Below are 26,350 nucleotides of genomic sequence, written 5' to 3' on the forward strand. Positions count from 1 at the left end.
TTTGGTCCAGCAGAGGACAGGGCAGGGTATTTGCTCATCATCTGTCCTAGGGGCCCGGTGGCTCCCCTTTTTCCCTGTGTCACATGCACACCTTAGCATCCATCACCACGCTGGTGGGATACAACCTCGTGTGGGTCTGAGGAGGCTTTTAGGAGGTGAAGAAACCCTTTTGAAGCACATGATGGGCAGCGTTGGGTTAGCTTCCAGCACCTTGACACAGTGATCCCAATGTTCCCACAGCGCTCAGCACCTTCTGGCACCTCCCTGGGTGAGGAAGACTGCGCTGCTGCCACCAAGGCCCCCACGGACGCCAAGGTCGGAGGAGGGCAGACGAAATGGCCTCGGTCTTCCGGAGTGAGGAGATGACTCTGATGCAGCTCTTTCTGCAGGTGGAGGCTGCCTACTGCTGCGTGGCTGAGCTCGGGGAGCTGGGTCTGGTCCAGTTCAGAGATGTGAGTAGTGCCCAGCCTGCACGCCGAGCTGAGGGAGATGTGCCCCGGGGTGTGCTTCTCCTTCCCCCAAAGCACTTGGGCAAGGTGCACCTGCAGGGTGGTCAAAAAGCCCATGGAGAGAGCAGGACTTCCCCAAAGCTGATCTGAAAGCCGATCACCATGCTGAGACCCAGCCTGTTCCTGAGTCCCCATCCAGTGCTCCGCACTCTTTATGCACAACCTTAGGACGATTCCCTCCACCACCAGAAAACAGGGGGTCTCTCCACGAGAGTCCATCTATGACTGTCACAGCAAGGCTGGGTGGAAATGAGCCTGGTAAGGCCACAATGTCCTTGACCCTAAGGAAACCCACGGTATTGCCCTGCCTCTAGGAGTCTGTAAGATGCAGCGGCGTTGGCCGTTTGCATCGAAGGCGTTTGTTCTGTGCTGATGTTAAAAATGAGCGCGGCAGCGTGCAGCCTCCAGCCCCAGGCTTGTTTTCCCTCCTGTTTTTAGCTGAATGCGAATGTGAACAGCTTCCAGAGAAAGTTTGTGAATGAAGTGAGAAGGTGTGAATCCTTGGAGAGGATCCTGCGTAAGTAAACGCTTGTCAAATGTAATCGGCTTTCTGCCAACTGCTGGTGTGGGATTTATTTCTTTGTTAAGTGCTCTCACACTGTGGAGCAGAATTAGCGGCAAAATGGTGATGTTTTCACCTGAGCCCCTGGAAATGTTTTGCATGCGTCAGCTAATTACTGCTTCACCCCAAATGGGCAATAAATTGTTGCCCCTGTTTTGAAAACTGAACTGAAAGGAGGTTAATTAGCTTATATAAAATCACAAGATAAATCTGGGACTGGGCAGGAGGCTAATCCAGATAACCAGACTCTTACACCAGTGTGCCAGCTGTGGGCATACGCTTCCCGTGGCCAAGTGCTTCAGCCTGGGGACAAATCCTTAAAACCTGAGCAACAGAGCTCGTGGGGCCTGCTGTCCTATGGACATGTGTCCTGTGAGCTCTGCGCTCCCCCCACCACGACACTGGTGCCCACCATAGCCACTGTGGCAAGGACAGCACTTGCCATTTCTAGAGCGGAGGAGCAAAGCCTGAGCTTGCTGTGTGCCTTATTCACTGCCCCAAGCAAGGGGTGCCGTGCTGGCTATTTGTGCCAGGGATGAGGGGTGTCCAGGGCAAGGGGATGGGAGCGGCCACCACAACTTCAGGAGAAACAGCGTCCTCACTGAGAAAAGAGGCTGCTGGGTGTCCAGTTCTTGATGCTTGTGTATATGCAGTGGGATGATGGCCCTTGTGCCTCTTGTCACACCTCCATGTGATGCCTCAGTCCTGACAGGGGGTTTAGCAGCAGCTGGTGACCAGGGTGATGCAGCAGGGATGACTCTGTATCAAGACTTCTGTGTCCTTTCCTTGCAGGTTTTCTGGAAAATGAGATGGAAGACAATGTTGAGATAATCAAACTAGAAAAGTACCCAGAGACCCCCCTGCCTCGGGAAATGATTGATATGGAGGTACAGAATTTGGAGCGGGCCAAGGAGAGAGCGAAGGGGATGTGCACTGGGATGTCTGTGTAATGTGCTCGATACAGCCCTCCCCTGCAAGGAAGGACCTGGTAGCTGAGGCTGGCACAGCTCTCCCTGCCTCTGGAGGTGCTCCCTGAGTCGCTGCCTCCGCAGTTGGGTTAAGGCTAGTCTTACTGCATGTTCCTAAAGGAACCCAGTCTTTTTACCATCCCCTGTGAAACATCCCTCTGGTCCCACATATTAATGGGAAGGTATCATTATCACAGAATGCCCCCATCATCCTGTAGGAGAGAATAAGAAGGTTTTTGATGATTAACCAGGAGAGCTGATGTTAGAACCAGCTTCAATGCATAAAAAACCCAGGGCTGTCTGTCCTGGTGGGAGTATGGTTCTGATATAGTAATATTGGGGCCTGACACAAATATTTGTGCCTTGCTTTTGGATGTGCAAGGGATGCTTTATTCTAGCCCAGGTGGAAGCTAAGTTTACCGATGGGGTAATTTTTAAATGCTGCATATGTAGGTGACTAGGAAGAAAAATGATGCTTTCCAAAGGCTTCAGCTTCACGAGCAAGGTAGTTGCCTGGTGTGTTCCTGGACCCACATCCTCACCTAATTTTTGGCCTATAGCTAATGAACCTAAGCTAATGGCCTTGTAGGCTGCTTTTATAGTCATTAGACTGACAGCCAGTCCACCTGGGGTCTGAGATGTCCTGCAGGGAACCACAGAGGTGCCAAGACAGGCTGAGACACCTACACCAGGCACCCACTTATCTGCCTGAGCTTCAGTCAGGTGAGTCAGGACTCTGATGCCAGAAGAGGATAAAGCACCCAGTAGGGAATGTGGCAATGGGAAAATGAGGCATTGGCATAAAGCACCCAGTAGGGAATGTGGCAATGGGAAAATGAGGCATTGGCATTGATTAATATCTTCCTACAAACTCAGTGTTTATTGAAGTGCTCATTGAATATTTCTGTATTGCCCCTTGAAAAAAACCAACCATCTATTGTTTGAGATTTGGTATCAGCTTGGTAAAGGGCCATTGGTCTGCTTCAGAGCTTTTCTGGATGTGCTTGGACCCTAAACAGACAGTGCTGGAGAAACTTGAAGCCGAGCTGCTGGAAGCCAACCAGAACCAGCAAACACTGAAGCAGAACTTCCTCGAGTTGACGGAGCTCAAACATCTGCTGAAGAAAACCCAGGACTTCTTTGAGGTGAGAGGCCTCTTTGCTTTTCCAACAGAGATGTGGACAGTTCCTAAAAATACTGACATTTTCATTTGGTGTGTGTTGCTGTTATTGATTTTTAATGAAAACCCAGCGGTCTTTACCACAAGCCAGTAAGATATGTTTGCAAAAGCACCTCAGTCACTGTGGAGCACATATTGCTTCGTAAGTCAGTGGCTCTCAAGAACTTGGTTCCCAGATCTCTTTGAAAATGGCATTTATGCTTTTCAGTTGCTAAGATACAGTTTACCTCTATTTTTCCCCCTCTTCGGTCTAAATCTCTGTGGAAAGCTACCTTTGGGGGAAAAATGTCAGGAGAAAAATGTGAAAATAGTTTTCAAACTGGCAATGCTGAATAGTTTTTAAAACTAATGTTTTCCAGGCAGAAACCAATCTGCCAGATGATTTCTTCAGTGAAGACACATCTGGACTGCTGGAGCTGAGAAGCACTCCTGCCGCTGCAGCTGCCAAGCTGGGGTGTGTATTGGTGATGGCCCCAGCTTGGCCAGGCTTCCCACCTGTACTGCATTGCTGTGACACTGCTACACTTCCTTCAGCTTCTTAGCAGAGGTTGCTCACCACAGCTCTTCAGCGTAGCTGTTTAATGATGATGAAAGAGTGACTGCTCTCTGAAGTTATCATCAAAACTATGGTCAGGTTATGGGTCAGTGGGACAAATGGACTTTAACTTCCAGTGACCCCTTAGTAGGTACTGACTGAACATTGTTATCTTACGGCATCTCACCTGTGGCTTCTGGACTCAGGCATCTGGCTACCAGGCTGGTCATAAAATCATAGAATCATAGAATCATTAAGGTTGGAAAAGACCTCTAAGATCATTGAGTCCAACCGTCAACCCAACACCACCATGTCCACTACGCCATGTCCCTAAGCGCCTCATCTACACGTCTTTTAAATACTTCCAGGGATGGTGACTCAACCACTTCCCTGGGCAGCCTGTTCCAAGGCCTGACCACTCTTGCACCCTTGGCGCAACTTGAGGCCATTTCCTCTCGTTCTATCGCTTGTTACTTGGGAGAAGAGACCAACACCCACCTCGCTACAACCTCCTTTCAGGTAGTTGTAGAGCGCGATGAGATCTCCCCTCAGCCTCCTCTTCTCCAGGCTAAACAGTCCCAGTTCCCTCAGCTGCTCCTCATAAGGCTTGTGCTCCAGGCCCTTCACCAGCTTCGTTGCCCTCCTCTGGACACGCTCCAGCACCTCCATGTCCTTCTTGTAGTGAGGGGCCCAAAACTGAACACAGGATTTGAGGTGCGGCCTCACCAGTGCCGAGTACAGGGGCACGATCACCTCCCTGCTCCTGCTGGCCACGCTATTTCTGATACAGGCCAGGATGCCATTGGCCTTCTTGGCCACCTGGGCACACTGCCGGCTCATATTCAGCCAGCTGTCAATCAGTACCCCCAGGTCCTTTTCCTCTGGGCAGCTTTCCAGCCACTCTGCCCCAAGCCTGTAGCGTTGCATGGGGTTGTTGTGGCCCAAGTGCAGGACCCGGCACTTGGCCTTGTTGAACCTCATACAGTTGGCCTCGGCCCATCGATCCAGCCTGTCCAGGTCCCTCTGCAGAGCCTTCCTACCCTCGAGTAGATCAACACACCCACCCAGCTTGGTGTCATCTGCAAAGTCACTGAGGGAGCACTCGATCCCCTCATCCAGATTGTTGATAAAGATATTGAACAGGACCAGCCCCAAAACTGAGCCCTGGGGAACACCGCCTGTGACCAGCTGCCAACTGGTCCTCAGGGATGGATGTCTAACCACAGCAAAAAGCCATGGGATTGCTTGCACTGGGCTTTGTCTGCAACAGAAAACGGCACTGAGGGTGAGAGTTAGGGGAGCTGAGACACCACCATGCGTATTGCTGATGGTAATTCGGTGGACAGCATAGACTCAAACAGCTTTCCCTTGTGTTTACATCAGCTAGGTGTGGTAAAACGTGTGGTAAAACTCGCTGATGGTGTTCTTCCAGGCTGGTGTTTGTAGCTGCTTATGCTGGTATTTCTGAAGTCCTGTTCAACACTTTTACGAGGAAAGCATATGCCTGCAGGGGGTTTGCCTTGGTGGGTGTACACCAGCACGTCATGCTGCACTTCAAAAGTGCAGTCGGATACTTTCTGGGAAAAGGAAAACAGGAGGGAGTACAGATAAACCACCACTTCAAAATTGCTACCTCCTACCTCTGTCATTCAGGCACTCTCTGTTCATGTGACTTTAAGCATCTCTCTGTTCTTCCATTTCTAGCCAGAATTGTCTCTTCTTTTTCTGTTGATCTGGGGAGGACTTACAATGTTTTACAGAAAGAACAACAGGATAAAGTCAGTAGATTGAGATAAGAGCCAGGCTTAAGCAAGGAGGTCTTTCCTAGAAGTGCCTACAGCAGCAGCAGTCCTGGCTATCACGGACTAGAAAACAAAAGATTGTAAAATCATGTGTGTTACAGGTCTTAAAAGACTTAGAATGGGCTTGTAATTTATTTATCTTTTAACTCTGCTCAGATTCACAGCAGGGGTAATAAAGAGGGAAAGGATGATACCCTTTGAGCGTTTACTGTGGCGAGCCTGCAGGGGAAACATCTACCTGAGGTACACTGAAATGGACACCCCCCTGGAGGACCCTGTGACGGTAGGTACAGACCTGTTTTTGCTTCACACTGCTCCTCGTGCATGCCTACGACCTGCAGAAACCGAACTGGTGCCCTGGCCATGCTGCAGCACCGGCTGCCTCACCAGAGTTGGGTGTCTGAAGGCAGCCTGTAGAAGAAAGGTGGGGAAGTCTGACAATGGGAGAAGTTCTTTTGACATTGCTTTCCCTTTTTGCCATTATCAAGGTGGCTTCTTTGTCCTCCCTAGCGCGTGTGAGTCCTAGCCGGGTGGCTGTGTTATGGGGACCACCAGGGAGGTGGGCTGTGGCTGTCCTCACCTGGGGCTGGCCACAGAGCGTTGATTCCCTTTGGTGTCTCTGGGGTGAGCCCTATGCCCCGGCGGACCTCCTGTCCCCTATCTCTCCGCTCCACATTGCTCCTTCCCCCATAATCCAGAGCTGCTGCCCATGCCTGGTCCCTGAAGTAGCACCTAGGGAAAACATTGCTGCTGGAAAACTGGGGCTGGGGGAAAGGAACAACCCAGTGAAGAGGCTACTGAAAAAAACCCACCACCTTTTCCACGCTGGACTCTTCCCCTGGGTGCTTTAAATTCTGCTTGAATTGCGTTGCAGAGAGAAGAGGTGAAGAAGAACGTGTTTATTATCTTCTATCAAGGAGAGCAGCTTAAACAAAAAATCAAGAAGATTTGTGATGGGTAAGGCAGGCTGGTGGGCAAGCCACAGTGACTCCTGCAGAGGTGTTTACCTGTCAGCCTGGGCTGGCTGAATTTGGAGCCGGAGATTAGATCTCCGTGCCCCGGCTGTCAGCTCTGCCACCAAGCTCTCTTTCGCTCCTCAGCTCTGCTGCTCCTAATCATGAAAGTTATCCGTCACCTTGGCACTTGGAAATTGAGGTCCTAAATTTTCCAAAGTGACTTAAAGTTCTTGGGAGCTTCAGTTGCTAGGATTTTAACTTGGGACATCTTAAAGGGGACTGTTTTTTAAGAAATAATCAGCCTTTCCCCTGAAAACCAGGGGCCCTAACTTGGGCACTCAGAACATGGTAATCCCCGAAGTGGTCTCAAGCCTTCCTGCATTTCAGTGTAAAAAGATGATGCTGTAGTTTATTCAACCCTTTCCCAAAGCCTCTGGGCAATATCTGTGTAATCAGAGACAGAGCCCAGAAGAGAAATGAAAGCTTCATACAGCCTGACTTGTTTCCACCCTGTTAAGCATCTTGAAAAGATAATTCAGGTCGAATATTTTGTTACTCTTTCATAACACTGATGACCGATGGGCTTTGTTGCAGTGTAAATCAGGTTTGATGAGGGGATCTGTCGGCTGTCACCGAATCCATTTCAGGTATAGCCCCTCGGCCAAGCGGGGCCAGCCAAGCGCCGACAGGCTGCAGAAGGTCGCAGGGACGGGGTGAGCAATTGCTCTTACCTGACATGTGCACTCAGGGCAGGTTTTTCCTTACATCCTGCCTTTAACCAGAATAAAAGCAGGAAGGTCAGTTCCTCCAGCTGGGAGAACCGACTTCAGTCCCATGAAGCGATAGACCCCTGGGGACTGTTAGCAATTCCTGCACTGGAAATGGGGCCCTCCAAGATGCTTTCTATAGGCAGTGGAGGACAACGTTCGTGCTGAGAGCAATTCAGCCCTCCTGAGGTGGACATCTCTTTCTATAAAGCAGCCAAGGGGGCATGGAAGGCTGGGGGAAGACTCCCAGGTCTCAGTCACTCATTTCTGATCCTGAACCTCAGACATGGAGGGAGTTTTGCCATCACCACTGTGCAGGATCAGTCTGCTGCTGGTGGTGGTCTTTGAGCTTTTGGCGAGTCTCGTTCTCTTTCTGGATTACAATTTCCTGCTTATGTCCCATTTCTTTGCCTGCTTTATAGGCGCTGTTCAGTACCCTTCTCCCCTTCCTCACTCATGGGCAGTTGCTGGCGGTGAACGCTTCCCATTGCATTTTCCCCTGTGCTGATGGCCTTGGAAGTTGCCAGGTCGCACACCTAGAGTTGGCTGCGGCTGCCCACAGAGTGCTGCAGGCGCCTCATTTTGGAGGATTTTTTTTTTCCCCTGCAGCATTTTAAATTCCCTGCAATCAAAAGCCTAATACTTTTTTTCCGGGATGGGAGTAAAAGAACAGGCAATGTGATGCCTGTCAGCATTTCTGTTATTGATTGAACCCAGAATCTTCCAAATTGGAGGCACGACCTTCTGCAGCGGCGTGCAGCCGGGAGCGTGGGACCAGGCAGCACTGGAAGTGTGAGCAGATCCCTGCAGGGTGGGCCATGATGTGCAAAGTTGTTATAAGCTGGTGGCATGTATGTGGTGGTAGGTTTATAGAAAGGAATTTAGGCTGGTTTCTCTCAGCCTCATGTAACTGAAAGAGAACATACCTACCTAAGACAAATTTACAGGATGGCCTTTGCGGTGCTAGCACACTGGCTTTTGTTTGTGGCCAGCTAATCAGGCTACATTTGAAATTGTCCTTTACGTCTTTTCTTCCTCTCTTTCAAATTTTTTGCTTGCTAATATACACATATATTCAGATGTTTTGCTGAGTGGCAGTTTTTTAAATGTATTAATCCCATGACTCTCCTTCTGTGCTCTGTGGGCCATCAGCCATCCCTGGTATGCGAGTGAAGACATTTTGGTCTGGTCCATCTTTAAGGCAGGGTTAACTATACCTAAAGCAGATGGCAGTGTCATTCCAGCCCCAGCAGGACATTTCTGCTTAGCACTAAGTCATCATTCATGACAAGTAAACATCCTGCAAAAATCATGGGACTGGTATAAGCCCGTCTCCTGCAAGACAGGCTAAGATTTGTTTGCAGAGCAGCGTGCCTCAGGTTACGCTTGTAGTCCCTGCTTGACTCTAATTGGTAACATTAGTCTGCCAATTTCATAAGCATTAAGTCCATGCACAAATTTATTAGTGAAAGGTGTAGAGGGAGCAGGGAGGAGGAAAATGTAAGAATTTTTCTTTTCCTCCTTTTCTTGCGGCTGCCTCAGTGCTAATGTGAATACTAAACTGGGTTTATCAATGTAAGGATTCCCTGCTGAATTCTCCTGGAGCTTTCAGAGATGTCTGTGCCATTAGGGCAAAGCTGATACTCAGTATGCAAAATGGCTGTTAAAAGATCAAAGCAACACTGCTGCAATAACGTTATTGGAAACGGGGGAACTGTACAGCATGGAGGAATAAGCTTTCATGTTTGATTAAAAATCCTTATTAAAGATGAACTAAGAGCTGTGAAGAATAAGAAGATGGAAATAATTAGGTAGGGTGAATAACCTTTGGAAACGAATACCAGGTGTTGAGTGAGGAGAGATTCAATTCTGGAAAGAGAAGTTTAGCTGACGAGCGCGTGCTGTCATTACACACAGCTCTGGGCTGATCTCTAGGAAACTGCTGCGTGTTTTGTTCAATTTGCAACTGTCCTCACTCCTGTGTGTGCTGGAACCGATTTTGGAGAGCAGGTGGTGATATATTCTGTGCTCAGACAAAGCCAGAACTTACGGATGCTTATCTGTACACAGAGCATGCATTTGTTTGTCTCTTAAACAGGGGTAGACCCTTATGACCCTGTTAAATCTTCTTTTAATTCATCTCACGTGCAGAAGGGCAGCCCTTCGGCAACCCTAACTCAGTGTAACTCCACTGCGGAATGTTGGAAGTTTGTTGCCTTATGTGGGCAGAAGATCTCCACTCTGCAAGGAGGAGTGATCTCTTCCGACAGACCTGTTGGGGCAATATCGAAGGACAACATTTATAATGCCCTTGTAGGGGCAGGGCTACAAGCTCTAGATACCACTGAACAAACCACGTAGGAAAAAATGGAGGGGGCTGTTTTAGTTACTGCAGCACCTCAGCTCAGTTAAAGCTTGTAGGCGCAGAGCCTTGCAGCAGTGCACCTTGTGATCTGCGAGGTCCCAATGGGAACTCCTTGTGCCTGCTCTTTGTGCATGAAGTACACTCTGGGACTTGTTTTGCAGGCAGGACAGGTAGCTGTGTGCTTTTTCAGAGAGACATGCAACTTATTTATTTCTAATTGGCTGTATTGGTTTCGTATAGCGGCTTTACAACACCTCAGTGGAGAAGATCATGTTGTATACTATAGATGAAGCAGTATACAACACCTGCATGGAGATAAGACCTTCACTCACATATTAGAAGCCCACATGAGTCCTTATTATACCATATTAAACAAACCAGCTGAATCTCCCAACTACAGCCTTGGGGGTAAGCTTATAAAAGTATTTATACTGGCCTGGCTACATGTAAGCTGACAGAACAGATACCACTTTCAGGTGTTTAAAAAACTTCACCCATCCTTCCCTTGCTCCCAAACTGTCTAGCCAAACAGATGGACCAGAAGCCAAGAGCTGGCTGTATGGTCATTCTCCTTTTGTTTTATTCTGGAAATACAGTCCTTTCCTCCCTCTCCCCCCCCCCCGGGTATTTACTTACATAGCCTGCACGCACGAAGGGTGTTTGCTTGCTGTGCAGCAGTAGCTCAGCTGATGGCTTCCCCCAGTGACTGCGTGAGGGTAGTGCAGCGACAGGGACACGGTATTTTTCCAGCCTCGGTGCAAGAGGGACATCTGTTGGCTACCGTGTTAATGGGGCTGCCCTGGCCAGGGTGCGTGTTTTGTGGCTTTTTGCAGTTCAAGCAGCTTCCCCAGACCTTCGCAGGGCATCCGTACTGTGGGCGTAAGGGAGGTGCCTGTGTATAAGTGCTGACCTCTGTATAATATCACGTACCTTGTAGCACCTCAGACAGGGAGTGGTTTTTTCAGCTAGAACAGGCGAAGAGATCCTTTTTCTCATGAAGACATAAATGTTCCTTTTTGTACCTTTCTGGGAGACCAGGCACAACTTTCTAGTATGTAGGAAGTGTATACTACCAGGTGAGGAATAGTGTCCGGTTTCCCCACCTTTGAGCTGAGAAGTCCAGAAGAAGAAAAAGTCAGTCAAAGAAATGGTGTTTCTCACTTCTCTCTTACTGAGGCTAGATTTCGTGCCACAGTCTATCCCTGTCCAGAGTCTGCCACGGAGCGCCGAGAAATGCTTGATGGAGTCAACACAAGGATCGAAGATTTAAACACAGTAAGTGGCAGTGGCTTTACTGGGGTCTGAACCCTCTAAGTGGGACCTGCCCAGACATTTGTCCTATCTGAAACCCTGTGGCCATGGCCAGATCCCAGGCTTGTTTTGGGAGCTGGCTGTGCAGAGCTGGCTGGGGGCTGGGGATGAAGCCACCAGCCCAGGAGCGGTCCCCCCACCTGTTGCAGAGGTCAGTGCCTGTGCTCTGCTCTGCCCATTTACACCCCCCAGGGGCTGCTGGAGCTCAGCCTCCCATGTGAGGGGCTCAAAAACTACTTGCTTCTGTTGGCTGTGCAGAGGTCAGAGGTTTAGACCTTATGATATGGGACTACAGGGTGGGATCTAAGGTTATCAGCAGGCTACAGGTGTTATAATCAAATTGCACATTGTCCAAAATGGTTTCATCTAGCTCTTACAGTGTGGTTTCCTTCAGCAGCTCACAAAGTTGCTCAGTCACAAGTGTAGTACAACTATACTAGGCTCAGAGAGGACTCTAAAGATTTATTTTATATTTAAATTAGGTTTTCTTCACCGAGGAAATCTTGGGGCACTTGTCACACTACAATGGAAAGCCAAGACTGCTGTTATAGAAGTACAAGTCTCCAACATTTTTACTCCAACATTTAACACAGGGCTGAAAATTACAAGTTCAGTTGCTATGGCTGCTCAGTAGCTTGTAGATCCATATACTGTATCAGGACTTCACACCTCTTGGAGGGATTCCTGTCTGTGACCTCTGTATTGCCACACATGACAGTCAGTGGGTCCCGAGACAGGAGGGAATGGACACCCTGTTTGCCTGAGGTGGCCCATGTGGCAGTTGACATCCTGCTGTCACCCCCTCTGTGGACGCCTGTGACTGCCAAGCCTGCACGCAAGACTGCTTCCAAACTGACTTTCACTCCTGAGCACCGTGAGCAGCTAGGCTTCTTCAGTGCTTGTAGACCACACAGGTTATCTTCCTAACACGTTATCTCTGTTGCTCATTTGTGCAGCAGCACTCTGGTGGGCACAGGAATGCATGGACGTCCCACCAGGGCCATGAGCTGTAGCTCTAGCAGCGCAGGCATGCTCGTGGATGTGATGTGCACCAAGTTCGTGGCACAGAGCTGCTTACAGAGGATGACAGGGTGGAAGTGCATGGGGAGATGTGACCAGTCTGTAAGCAACTGGATAGGAGCGAAGCCCACAGCTCAGTAACTCCCGACGGTCTCCTCTGCACTTACAGAGGCTCAGGGCCATGCGGGGAGATTCCTTATTGAACAGCATTGTGCAGCTGGGGTCAAGTGCTCCTGTGTCCAGACCTGCACACACTGCCCTCCAGGGTACCCTACACATTCATATGAATCGCTCCCTTTCCCCTCCCTCTTCCACCTGCCTTCCCCAAACAACCGCTGAGTAGACCATGCCACCTATGCCTTTCTATCTCAGGCGCTGTCTGTGCTGTGCTTCCAGGTGATAACTCAAACCGAGTCCCACCGCCAGCGACTGCTGCATGAGGCAGCAGCCAACTTGTGGTCCTGGGGGATCAAGGTGAAGAAAATCAAGGCCATCTACCACATCCTGAATTGCTGCAACATTGACGTCACCCAGCAGTGCGTCATCGCAGAGATCTGGTTCCCAGTGGCTGATGCTGGCCGGATAAAAAGAGCTCTCCATCAGGGAATGGTAAGAGACCAACATTTTGGGTCCCTGAAGCTGTCACCCAAACATTGTTTATATGTTGAGCATATGTTCAGACTTCTGACTGTTACTGTAATGCTGGGCTCCCTTTTCTGTTTTAATTAAAGCTGAGGTTGTCGCATGATCGCTTGGCCTCGGGGAGTTTAAGGTCAGCATTAAATCTTAGCAGGTTTGTGATCGACCCACAGGAGTCAGCACTGCTGGCAGCTTTCCTTGAACAAATCAATAGCACAGAAAATGGAAAAATCTGGATATTAGTAAAAGGGTTGAGATATAACACTTTTGAGCCCAGCTTTCATGTTGCTGCCTGTGCATGTTTGGACACAGACCTTGGTGCTGTGGGACTGATTCCTCTCTGCTACCCACCCTGTGTCTGTCCTTGTCACTGGGTTTGCAGGAGCGCAGTGGCTCTACTATCGCTCCTATCCTGACCGCCATACACACCAGGATGGCACCGCCCACCTTCAACAGGACCAACAAGTTCACAGCTGGATTTCAGAACATTGTGGATGCGTATGGTGTGGGCAACTACAGGGAGATGAACCCAGGTGAGAAACACTCAGCGATCTGCACCTGGTTTGCCAGGGCCAAAGTGAAGCCTTTGAGCTCCATCACTATTCTAAAACATGCACTCATTGCTGATTGAGAAATGTGAACCATATTTTCTGCTGGTAAAAATTGGTACTGTGCATAGGCATAGATTTTTCTCAGGCAAAGAATTTGACCAGCAGTCTTCAGTGGTTGATTGCGGCAGGAATAATGAACTACACAAATACAGGATGGGGAACAAGTGGTGAGGTAGTAGCACTGAAGAAAAGACCTCAGCTCACAAGGCAAATATAAGTTGAGCTTATCGTGCTGAGGCAAAAAAAAAGCCAAAAGAACCTGAGAAAAGTGTGAAACATTCATCTCAAGGAGAGCACTGAGAGTGAACAGAAACCTAGAGTCTTTCTGGTGGTAAAGCTAGTTCTGCACTAGATCGGATTGCCTGGGAGTAGGGGAGGGGTCACGGAGGCCTTTAAGGGCAGCACCTGTGAGGAATGGTCCAGTGGGGTGGACTGCTTCTCTACTGAGGTCTTTTTGTTTAGGAGGAGCTGAGCTTCTTGTTCTTTCCTTCCTGCAGCTCCATACACTATCATTACCTTTCCCTTCTTGTTTGCGGTGATGTTTGGGGATTGTGGCCATGGCGCTGTCATGCTGGGCTTTGCACTCTGGATGGTCATTAACGAGAAGAGCCTTCTTGCCCAGAAAAGTACTAATGAGGTGAGTACCAGGGAGCTGGTGCACCCTATCAGCATAGGAAAAGGCTCATCGTCCCCATTTGATAAAGTGGGGCATCCAGCCTCCCAAAGGAGAGGAGACCTTCGAAGATGCTCGCGAGGCAGAGATTTGGCAAGTAATTCTGCCCACTTCTACACAGAGACCTGGATGGGCCCAAGGGGCCTGGAATTTCCCATGAATAATTGTATATGCATAGATTAGTACAATCATGTCTCCTGTTCGCTGAGGCCCACCGTTTGTTGGGACTGCAGGTACTTTGGTCACTGGCGCTGCCTTCTCCCCCTGCAGATCTGGAACACCTTTTTCAGCGGGCGCTACCTGATCCTGCTCATGGGCATATTCTCCATGTACACTGGCTTCATCTACAATGACTGCTTCTCCAAGTCGTTCAACATCTTTGGCTCTTCCTGGCATATCATCCCCATGTTTAAAAATAGCACTTGGAAGTAAGTGGCTAAATGTGGGAAACAACTGAAAACACACCAAATGGAGCACGTAGGCTTTGAAAGAAAGACACAGTGGCCGCCTGTGTGGGGAAGGAAGAACTCTCTGCTGTGGATGCAGTCATGAATGAATCAGAGGTTTTGTCTGACACATGCAGACGAACTCACTATTGAAATGGAAATGTAGAGTCCCTGGGAACACGCCTGTTTTTTCAGGCACGGATGTGCATAAAAATCTGCAGGCGTCCAGGACTGATGCATAGAGAATTATCACTGTGATGGAGACTGTCATTGTGTAGGACCCATTTACACACACACACACACACACACACGTGTGCGCACAAGCCCCAGGTTAACAGTTCACAGAAAGGCTGCAGTCGATGTCAGCTGTCATGTGGTAGTCCTCAGCACATCTCACATAAATGTACCGTAGGCTTATGTGGTGAGATTAAGCTGCAAAGGCCATTTCACTTTTCTTTTGTAGTAAGGATGTGCTTCTGGACAATACGGTGCTGCAGTTGGATCCAGCGGTCCCAGGAGTCTACTCTGGAAATCCATATCCGTTTGGAATAGATCCGGTAATTAAATCAAATTGCTCTAGGATAATTTGTATTTCAATCCTGTGTCTACATATCAGGTACATCAGTAGCTCCCTGCTCTCTCTCCTGAAGCTGTGCTCTTCCCTTCTTACTCTTTGCGTGTTCTTTACATGGTAGTTGTGATGCTTTTCTTTATCAATCAAGGATATATATTGCTGACAGTTTTGGACAGGCAGCAGCAAAGTGGTGAGCAGGAAGGAACTTTGATTTCACTGGAGAGTGGTCTTGTGCTGCAGTCTCCGCTCTGTCACCAGGCTGCTAGACTCAGTTTCCTTACTTGAGTACTTAACCCATTCCAAAGCTACTTCACAAGTTTGAGGGCAAAGTGTTAAATTCTATGCAATGTATTTATTGTATGAAGTGTGAAGTAAATGCCAGTATTAGTTAATGGATCCACATTTTCTTCTCTGTGTCCTATTTCCCTTTTCTTGCTGTTCTCTCTTTATCACGTACTGAAACGCAGTTGTTAACATCAACCTTTCCTGTTTCAATCTTCATATCAGCCAATTAACCTCTGTTCTGCTGCATGCGCTCTCATTTCAGTTGGTCACACAAAGAAACGCTGGTGTCCCCTGGTTTGCAGAGAGATTGACCTTGTAGTAAGTTTTTCACAAACCAGGCTCTAAAGATCTGCCCAGGACATAGGCAGTGCAGTTCAACAAGTCACAACTTCTTGAAGGAGGAGGAAGATGAATTTTCTGTACATTGCCCAACACATCCCTAATTTAAGTTAACCCAAGCTAGCCCCTCTTCCGCCCTGGCTGCTGCTTGCTCGAGAGGCTGGGAGCCCTGATTTGGAGGGGGGAACAGCTGAACAAGTGCTGGCAGGGTAGGGGCGGACTGGAAAGTACCAGCCCCTGCGTGGCCCTCACTGTGGATATTATCCCTGTCATCTGCCCAGAAGGATGGATGGCTCTTTCATTTTGCAAATCCTGGCAGGATGGCTGAGGTATATCTTGGAAGAGAAAGAGTCAACCTGAGCTGAGGAGGCCAGGCAGTCTCTTCCATAACCATGGAAGAGGCAAAGCATGCCAGACAAAGGCACATAAGCTAACCTTTTGCCTTCCAAATAATCCTGTCCTCCCTCCTTTCTGTTCAGGTACTATACTTAGTGTCTGAAAAGAGGTATCTACTTACCATCTTTGGGGTCAGAAGGCTTCGGTGTCTAGGAATTTTTAGAAGAAAGGAGAAGGAGCCCCAGAGCTCTGTAATGTAACGAAGGCAGGACTGAGAAGAGGCACGTGGTTACTGTCGTAACACAGCTGAAAAGTCACTGCAGAGAGGCAGGCAATAGTCTGATCTCCATGGTCAAAGAGCTGGAATGAGCTGGTTTTTTTGTTGCCCTTGGTACTTCTCTGGTGAAGGTGGAACAAATTTCCATAGAAGCAGGGGGGATTTTCTCACGCCCTTCCACCTCTGCTAAAGGAGATGACTCAGCCTAAGGGCAAGGAATGACACTGAAAAGATCTAGGTTCTGCTACCAGCCTTTGCATCAGTTTCTGGAGGACTGAAGCAAAGTCACTACATCATTTTAAATCCTTGTTATTATTTCCTCTGTTAAACAAGGATAATACTTTATACCTTTTAGATGAGGAACTGGGCAGAGTGAAAAGTATTATAAGGAACTCCTAGATTTCTGTCGCTTGTTTTCTTCTTACTAGAACTGGTAGGATTAAACAGGTGTCAAAGCAACAACTTCCACAAATCTGTTATTGAGCAAACATCTGAAAACCTTGTTCTTCTGTCTCTCTCTGCTCCTTTTCCCAAAGATCTGGAATGTTGCATCAAACAAGCTGACTTTCCTGAACTCCTACAAAATGAAGATGTCAGTTGTCATAGGGATTGTGCACATGATTTTTGGGGTGATACTCAGTCTCTTCAACCACATGTAAGTTTGTTTCACCAAGCCCACTGCTGCAGCACACAAGTCTTCATCTCTAAACTAGTGTCCTTCGTTCAGAGAAAGTCTCATATCTTGGACCGATTACTTGGATTTTGCCCTTTCCCCCATGCGAGTAGAAATGCCCCGTACACTGACTGACTCACGCCACTGTTGGTGCAGAGTGCTGAGTCCAAAGGCCAGAGGACAGCTGTCACATTGCAGATATTCTCTTGGATAAACCCTTTTTCGCTCTCTTATTTTCGTTGATTTTGCAGAAATACTAAGGTACACTAAATTAAAAACATATAGCACCTCCCACTATTGATAACTTTTGTCTTGAAAGACAAACTCTTTTGGTCTAAACCAAAGCACACTGAAATCTTGCACAGTGTGCGTGCGTGTCTTTCTCCTGACTTAGTGGGCCTTCGGTCAGGATCTGTGGGTATGCGTATCTATACCTCTGCCTCTATATTTTGGAACAAAAAATAAGAAATGGTGATAGAGTGGAGAGGCTGACACTGCTGTCTTGAGAGACTCTCCAAAGCTGAAAGGTGTGTAGTGACCTTCAAGGACGGAAGGTGTTTGCAGATGACAGAGAGGAGGACTGCCCCTACAAAATTGATTCTTCATCTGGTTCTGACCTTCCTCAGCATATAATGCCTAACTTCATAAATTAACCATTTTTTTTAAAATTGGCTTTTATTTCAATTTATTAATCTTTTGAGGTGCTGAGATACTGGTGGGTCAAGTACAAAAACCTGACAAGAATCACTATGATAAAGCTTTTGTATTTAAATAATAGCTTTCATTTGTAAGGACTGCAATTACAGACTTCTTTCTTGGCTAGTGATAGTTGTATGTTTCTTACGTTATTTTCCGTAGACTAAATGGTGTACAATACTGCCATACTTGGATGCAACCTTGTATTAATACCCCACTGTATTAATTGTAATTATCTTTCCTGATTCTTTCCAGCTACTTCAAGAAATACATAAACATTATCCTTCAGTTCATTCCAGAAATGATTTTTATTATCTCTCTTTTTGGCTACCTGGTCTTCATGATTATTTTCAAATGGTGTCATTTTGATGTCCACTCATCCCAGAGTGCACCAAGCATCCTCATCCACTTCATCAATATGTTTCTGTTCAATTATGGTGACACTTCAAATGCTCCATTATATCTGCATCAGGTATGGATCAAGCAGCTCAAATCCACTGTAGCTGGTTTTGGATTCGCAGTGGGTGTTGTGGAAAGCGGGCATAAAGATGGGCAACCAGCTCAGAAGCTCAATCACAAGTGCCAGTCAAATAAGAGAAGTTTGTTCTTCAGGTATTCATGTTGGCCCTGTAGACAGGTAGGACAGAGAAGCTATCAATCAGTGATGCAGAAGAAACCTCATTCTTAGTGTCATTCTTACAAGAATGATGATGCAATTTAAAATACTTTTGGGGAAAAAAGGGAAGAAGGGTGATTAGAGATGCAAAGCTGGATATTGCAGATGTGCTGTCCTGAAGTCTTGGCACGATGCTAGAGAAAAGCAAGCCTCTCCTTTCCTTGATAATTTCTTATTTCCTCTTTGGAAAACTTGAAAACTTTATATTTTAAGCTAAAAAGTAGAAGTAGCTAGAGGATTTTCTGGCAGCTTTTTGTCAGAAATATCTCCTTTGGGGAGTTCTCTTTAAAAAACCAAAAAAGCAAAATTCTCCCGTAAGAGAGAACTTCTTTTAAAGTCATCTCTATTTATTTGCTCAGAACATGGATTATTTTTTTTTCTTGCTTGACTTTACATCAGCAGCATCAATGAAGAATCTGCAAGCAAATACTGCCTCCCGCCACATGTATGCATCTACATCTATACAGTTGCACACTCTAGCACTTTGACGTGAGCTCAGTTTTAGAGCTGCTGGTGAGTCAGAGTTAGTAAAAGCCCCGATCAGCTCCAAGTAACTGCATTAAGGCTTCAGGGGAGTGTGTTTTCCCAGCCTTCAAAAAGTCATTAGATAACTTTTTGCTTTGTAACAATCCAAAGCCTTTCCAGGATGGTAATTTTTTTCTCGTATTCCTATCCCCCTACCCCACCAGTAACTATCTATGCCATCCACCTGAGTAGTCTGAATGCAAAGATTGTATGAGACCAACCATAAGGTGATCAGAGATCTGAGCCAGCTTTAAAAAAATGCAGAAGTTGTAGTTTGGGGTTTTCTTTGGGTTTTTTTTGTTGTTGTTTTTCTTAAAGTACGAACAGTTATATTAGGACAGCAATAGGGGTGGCATACCGCAACAAGAACACCTTATAGTGTGGGGGCAATGTGTTATCAAGTCTAAGCTATGGGGATTCAATTCCCTCCCAGAATTGCAAATGTAGAGCAAATCCTGGATTCCCCGCTTTCCAGGGGAAGACTTGAATGACTTGGCTCTTACTGCAGCATTTCTACTTTGATCAAAGCAAGGCAGACTGACTGGCTCACCCAGTGGTTAGGACATTCACTTGGGACACTGGAAAGCCAGGTTCAAGTCAGTAACATTGGGTTTTGGCAAGTTAACCCTTTCCAACATGAAAGCCTTTCATCTCTGAGTCTCCAACCATCTCTAGCTGGCAGTGCTTTCTTGAGCCTTAAACAGTATACATTTATTTTCATGTCCTTACAAGCAGAGGAGACTCAACCAATACAGGGAGTATATCTGTTGTATAAAAAAAATACCATTTTATAGAATCAGGTTTCTAACTGTAAGGGCTAAAGGAAGTAAAGTAACTTTTTGCTCTTCTTGTTGTTTTATCTTTTAAGAAAGAAGTGCAGAGTTTCTTGGTCATATTTGCTCTGATTGCTGTTCCCTGGATGCTCCTAATTAAACCTTTCATCCTCCGAGCCAACCACCAGAAAGCGCAGCGCATGGTAAGGGATGTGGATCAGGCGAGGGGGTTCAGTACAGCAAAGGCTAAGCTGAGGAGACAGACCCCAAAAAGTGTTTGCAGTGATCTAATTCTGCTTTTCTCTGATCTCAGAGTTTCTCCAGTGATTTCAAACTGTGCTTTATGGCACATGTGCCAAGAGCATGTGTATGGACATTTGGTTGAGCCATCTAAACGGGAAGTAGGAGCTTTGCTCACAATGCCATACCCTATTTGTTGGGAGAGGAGTTAGGCTGACACTGAGCTCTTTCAAGTGTTGTATTCAAAACCAGAGAAGGTTTAGAAAGACTGAAGTTCTGCTAAAGCCAAGACAGGGCAATGACCTCAGTCCCAGTCCACAACCACCACTAACAACTGGTTGGCTGCTCTGCAGTAACAGGGCATCTGTGATACTCCTGGCCTTGGAGACATCAACACTGCTTGGAGGAGAGGCTTGATTTAAAAGCTGTTGCCTGCTTTCCAGCAGTGCTTTCTTCCCTAAGTGATTGCCTTCACATTGACAGAGCTGTCCTTCCCATGGGCTTTGCGGTTTGCCCAGCTCTTCAGCACGTAACCGCGGCAGCTGCAGTTTCCCAGTTGTTCATTAATTCTCTCATTTGTTATGCTAAGAGGACTTGACTTTGTCTGTCAGGATTTACTTCTCTTTATAGTCGGAGTTAGTGCCTGGAGTACCTTTTATAGGGCACAGATGTTTCCATTTGAAGAAAGAGATGCTGGTTGTGCTGCATGACCTTTTCCAACCCAGTCACTTCTGACCTATAACTGAAAGCCAGGTCCCTGGGAGGCCTTTGCAGCCCTGCCTCTGCGCTGTAATTTCTTATTTTGTCATTCTTCTGGGATTTGGATGAAAGCTTGACATGGCTGACTCCATCTCCTGCTTTTATGCTAGTAACATCTGACAGCTTTTCCCCACCTCCTATTATGTCCCTGTATTTCTGTTCCTAATTTTCATATGTTGGCTGTCTGATCACATCTTACATTTACCCAGATTTATACGTTTGCAACAAAGTCTGTTCTCTATGCTGACATTCAGGTAAAGCAAAGATAAAGTGGGTGTGACAATGATTACTGCTGCAGTAGGAAACAATATGTTATCATGAGATCTTGCCCATGAAACCTGCTGGAAGCTATAAAGAGTGACAGGACAGAACCTGACAGAAGCTGTGAGGTCCATATTCGGTTATGCTGTATAATAGGACTGTTACAGGCATATAATGTAGGGCTATTCTTATAACTGTGCTGTTATTCTGTACAGCTGTGCTGTAATTTCTGGAGCAATGCTCAGATCAGGTTGTTCAGGCCTCTGGAAAAGCTCTGTAAAGAATGATTACGGAGAGAAGATGGGTTGTCATGAAGTTTTTGTCAATTTAAAATGAATCAAGAAACCTGAACTGTATTTCTGTCTGTATCCCAGGAACTGTGTGACCTTCATCAAGTCACCTGATCCTTTCAGGCTCCATTTCCCTTTCATTTGATGCTAATTCCTTTGATTTGCACCTGCCTAATTGACATCATCGGCTTTAATGTGCCTCAGTTTTCTCATTTGCCAAAAGTGATGGATCTTCTCATGGTGGGTATAAAGGGTGCATTGTGAGACTAGAAACTAGCTCCAAATTAGTTGGAATCACTGGAAAATGCTCTAGGATGGAAAATATTTAAGTATTATTAGCCATTTGGCAGGAATACTCAGTTTCTGTGGTCCATGATGACTGATCATTGTTAAAATTGTCTTCATGTTCATGATATAGTCCTTCATATGTTACCCATCATGAGGTTATTGATGGAGTTTTGTGCCATGGTCTGCTTCATTTTGGTATCAACCTGTAGCATGACACAAAAGACATATTACATTTTGTTTCTGAAAGATTCGGTCTCAAGCCATCTCAGGAAACCCTGGAGGTGAAAATGAGGTAGATGTCCCAGAGACCAATCACTCCAAGAAAGCTTCACAGGGAGACCACAGTGGTGGCCATGGAGGACATGAGGATGATGATGAAGAGGTAAGAAAATGTGGGCAGAAAATTATTCAGACACACACAATAGTAAAAGACACAAAGTCAAGCAGAAGGCTTTTGCGGAGTTGCCAGCCTCTCTTTTTAACAAGATACCAAGACACACTGTTGCAACAGTTTGTGTTTCCAAACAGTAAGCTTTGAATTTTCATAGAATGAATTCTTCTAATTTTTTCCTTTAGTTTTGCCTAGCGAGGGCAGGCATTCTTACAAACCTCAAGCTTTTACAAACCTCAAGCTTTTGTTTCCCAGGGGGGTGTTTCACTTCCACATTGCACCCAGAGAAGGTCAAGCCTTCCCCAAGAGTCAGTGAGTTTTCCTTCCTTTAAATTGCAAAGGAGCATTGAAAAGTTGGCAGCCTGCAGTGTTGGCTAGGGGGAAAAGTCTTCCTTTGGCAGATATTGTCAAGGGCTTCCGCAGTATGCAGCAACACAGTTAAAAAAGTGACAAAAGTGTTTGTGGCAGTTGGAAGTACCAACAATATTGAGTGTGGATATGGCTGACTCTTCCCAGTCACAGGGAATCTTCACAGTCTTAGAAAATATGCTTATTCAGTGATATCTCCCAAAACACATATACCAATAGGCAGATAGTCTGAAAAACCCTATTTTATATAAGAATTTCTATCTCTACAAGAAATCATAAAGATTGGTAGCAATTGGATTGCCATCTTATTCCATATTTGAAATTATAAGACTGGAATATGAGCTGGTTTCTGAACATTTGCTTTTCACTGGAATTGTATTTCTCGGGGGAGAATGTATGGGACGATCACAGAGAACTGACAATTTTCAAAGCAGTCTTTTTATCTGGCAACTATCTGTGTGTTGCTCAGGACATATCAAGGAAAAGGGAGGAGTATGAAAAGCCTTTGGTGGAGTGTTGCTCTGTTAACCAGGAAGCCCTGAACTGAGAACTAATAAAATGTGTTTGGTTTTATGTTGTTTCAGTTCAATTTTGGAGACACATTTGTCCACCAGGCTATCCATACCATTGAATACTGCCTTGGCTGCATCTCCAACACAGCATCCTACTTGCGGCTCTGGGCGCTGAGTTTAGCCCATGCACGTGAGTGATTGATTACCTGTGAGTTACCTCACTAGCAACTCCATGCCGATCGCTGCTTCTGCTGGTGTTTGATTATTGCTGTGAATTCCTCCATGAAATCAAAGTTCTCCTTGTGGACATTTGTGTCTCGGAATGTTTTGCTTCAGGTCAGATCAATCCAAGCGTTTCGTGGTGGCCATCTAATTTTTTAGTGGTGATCTGTGGCAGCTATATATCAGGCAGCTCCTGACTGCATTTGCTGGCTGGGAGCATTTCCCACGCTGCTCTGTAGCTGCCCCTCTGGAATAGTCCTCATGGCATCTGGCATGGTGGGAGGTGCAGTCCAAATGGGTAGTCCAGTCCACAGAATATGGGAACCATAACTTCATTTCCCAGGAGGCACTTGCTATAGCCTTAGGGTATGCAGATAAATGTCAAAATGACTTGAAACAGTTATTTTGATTGGGTTCAGCAAACTAGAAAGAAAAGTTTTGGTTCAAAAAATCCTGGAACTTGTCATTTTCACTGGAATTTTTCCCAGCAACATTTAGTGGAACCTCATATTCCGTGAGAAATGTACAGCATTTCAATGTCTTTTGTCTTGATTTAAGATAAAAACAAATGCTCAAATACTAGAAATTGCCTCAGGCTGGAACTTCAGATTTTCAACGACTCTAATTTTTCTGAAATGTTTTTTATTAATATTATTGTACTGCCTCTGGCTAGCAGTTGTGCCTGCCCTAAAGAATTGGGCACACAAAAAAGGAAAACAAAAGGGGGGGGTGTGCCATGGATTGACAGGGGTGAGCTGTACTTCATGGCACAGATATGAGCTTAGTAGGAGTCGAGTGGAAGCTAATACACATTAGCTTTACATAGAGGACAGGTATCTAAATAAAATAAAATAAACCAACTAAAAAGCTTAGCTAAGGACAGTCCTATGTGTAATGTCAGAATTCTGCCTGGAAAACCACCATATTCCTTTGCAGCCTTACAAACTGGCATTGACAGGAGTATTTTTTCCTGACGGCAGCTGTTGCAAGGGATCCCTTGCATCTCTTGTCACCTAAAGTAACAGGTCACTGAATCTATAGTCTGAATATGGCTCGAGGAGCAATGACTGGCAAAATGGAAAATAAGGCTGAACTGGTGGCTGGAGCATCTGGATGGGGAAGAGCTGAGCTAAGTCCTTGCTTTGCCTGTATCACAAGAGGAAAACTGCTCAGTCCTGAATCTATCCAATGTGACTGGGGTAGTTAGGTGAGGAGTATGGTCTTGCATTGACAGGATGTGTCAGATATACCAGTGCTGTGAATGTTGAGATAAAACTGTGCAGGAAAAAAAATCTTTAAAAGCATGCAAGCAAACTAAATATTAACACAGCCTGCCTTGAGTGGGACCCACCAGTTGTCCTTTTTTTTTCCACCACAGCTTCTCCATGACACCCTAAGAGAAGTGGTTTGGAGAACAAATGGGAATTACACATCTCCTGTGGGTTTTAGCTAGCATCAATCAGTACAGCTTGTAACATAATCTACACATGTATTGACTATGTCAATCAATCATGTTCACTGGGATTTAGCAGCAGGTAGTCCCAGAAGGCTCGGCGTACTGCCTAGCTACCATGTTAAAGAGGTGCAATTTAAACTGATGACTCTACCAGCAGTGCTGGTAGTGTGCTCACATGGACTTGTGATACAAAGCCAAGCCAAAACAGCACCATCAGCTTCTAACACAGTGAAGAGGAGCAATGGAAAACAACCTGCATCCACTTTCCTTCCCCCGTCGTCATGGAGAGGCAGGGTGGTCATACATGATCACTGTCATGTACTTTTTATCCTAGGCCAGCTCATTTAACCGGGAAAAATGGGCGAGCTGCCAGACTGCACGCTGTGTCTGTCCATGGCTGTTGCACAGCACTGTTTTCCCTTTATTTCCTTTTGCAGAACTGTCAGAGGTCCTTTGGACCATGGTGATGCACAACGGGTTCAACAACAGCGGCTGGGCAGGCCTCATTGTCATCTTTATCATCTTTGCGGCATTTGCAGTGCTGACAGTAGCCATCCTGCTTGTCATGGAGGGGCTCTCAGCCTTTCTGCACGCCTTGCGTCTGCACTGGTAGGTGGTGTGGTCTTTGGGAGCTTTTCCCAGAGCAGTCGTTGGGAGGCATCAGGCTGTGGAAACAGATGGCCACACCAGCCGGCATCAGACATGCCATGCTGGTACCTATGCATTAGGACATCAGTCCCCCTTGCCAAATGAAGTGAAGGAGACTCCTGCAAAGGGAGGTCAGAGCCCCCTACTCCATCTGTGAGCTGCTCCTTGGAGCACCCTGCCTGTCCTCCTGAGCCCGTGGGGGCTGTGGGCACATGTGGCAAATGGCAACCTACAGCTCTACCCCAGTAAACACGCAGAGCCACTGTGGCCACCTTGACCTGCACAGCCACACCACTGGTTGTGTATCCCACCCAGGGTTACCGTCAAACAAGCCAGCTGGGGACTACCTACTGCAGCAAGAGTTCAGCCAGGGCTGCAAAAGCTGCTGAAAACCTGGGTCAGCACTTGTGCCATTAGGCCAGGTTGAGCTCCGGGTTGTTTTGGCTTTGTGGCAAACCAGTTTCAAGTTAGCTCGTGTCTGCCTTAACCAGACGTCAGTCCAGGCAAGGACAGCAGTGTGGACGCACCATCAGGCGAGTACATAAAGCAAGACCAAGGTAACAAATCACCCCTCATCTCCACCATAACTTGGCATCCTGCCTGAGCACCCAAGCTGTGGCCTTTTTCACCATCTAACGTCCACCAAAACCCACAAACGCTGCCAAGGCAAACCGTGGTGCAGTTGCTTGTCATTGTGCAGGGAGGGGGAGATGTCTGTCTTCCACCAGAGTGTGCAACCAGCAGGTGGTTGTCCCAGCTCTCAGAGCTACTAGAAGCAGTTTAGCGGGCAGGCAAGGCCCTGCTGACTGGCCTCACGAGGAGCATTTCCAGGCTGACTGATGGAAAGTCAAAGCTGACGGGTGCTGGGTTGCTCACTGGGCTGCCTGTGTCTCACTGCTGGCTCCAGAAGGAGCCTACGTTCCCGGCTCAGAGGCCACCATCTCTCATGGCTTCCCTTTTCCTGTGGGTGCCACGTTTTGGCTTCTCGGCTGGCCGTAGGTCCTGCCTGCGGGCAGCACTGACACCCCCCTCTGCTCCTCCCCAGGGTGGAGTTCCAGAACAAGTTCTACGTAGGAGCCGGGTACAAATTTTCTCCGTTCTCCTTCAAGCACATCATCGATGGCACCGCAGAAGAGTGAAGCCAGTGCATCGCTGCTTCGCTCCTCAGACCAGGCTCTGTTTTCTTGAGGTCGCTCACCCACAGAGTGGGGTATATGGGATGAAACAGAATGGGATGTGGCCCTTGAAAGAAGAGCAGCTGTAGATGAAAATGTCCTAGCTGCATTCACATATACTGCTGTATCAGCTGAGAGCTGAACTACATCGGCTGGGCTGGCTGGACCCTTGGCTGAGTATCTCCATTGATGTCTTTGCCAAGTACCTGGTCCTCAGCTTTTGATCGGGTCATCTGCCTAC

At 46.9% G+C, this 26,350-nt stretch overlaps 1 protein-coding gene across 2 annotated transcripts; it reads left to right on the forward strand.

Moving 5' to 3' along the window:
- The first annotated feature begins 320 nt into the window (after positions 1–320).
- On the forward strand, positions 321–26,350 carry ATP6V0A4 (ATPase H+ transporting V0 subunit a4). Of its 2 annotated transcripts, XM_075162347.1 has the most exons (20): positions 321–452; positions 948–1,026; positions 1,864–1,958; positions 3,059–3,184; positions 3,579–3,673; positions 5,713–5,839; positions 6,431–6,513; positions 10,826–10,919; positions 12,372–12,584; positions 12,997–13,147; positions 13,723–13,862; positions 14,169–14,326; positions 14,808–14,901; positions 16,692–16,810; positions 17,780–17,996; positions 19,594–19,701; positions 21,584–21,718; positions 22,681–22,798; positions 24,724–24,895; positions 25,980–26,350. In XM_075162347.1, exons 1-20 carry the CDS (start codon positions 336–338, stop codon positions 26,071–26,073), a joined length of 2,535 nt encoding a protein of 844 aa, XP_075018448.1. In that variant the 5' UTR covers positions 321–335; the 3' UTR covers positions 26,074–26,350. The 2 variants fall into 2 exon arrangements, with proteins under 2 accessions (XP_075018448.1, XP_075018361.1); XM_075162260.1 differs by lacking the exon at positions 21,584–21,718 and having other exon boundaries at positions 336–452.

The sequence above is a fragment of the Calonectris borealis genome, chromosome 1, assembly GCF_964195595.1.
Source record: "Calonectris borealis chromosome 1, bCalBor7.hap1.2, whole genome shotgun sequence".
Lineage (NCBI taxonomy): Eukaryota > Metazoa > Chordata > Aves > Procellariiformes > Procellariidae > Calonectris > Calonectris borealis.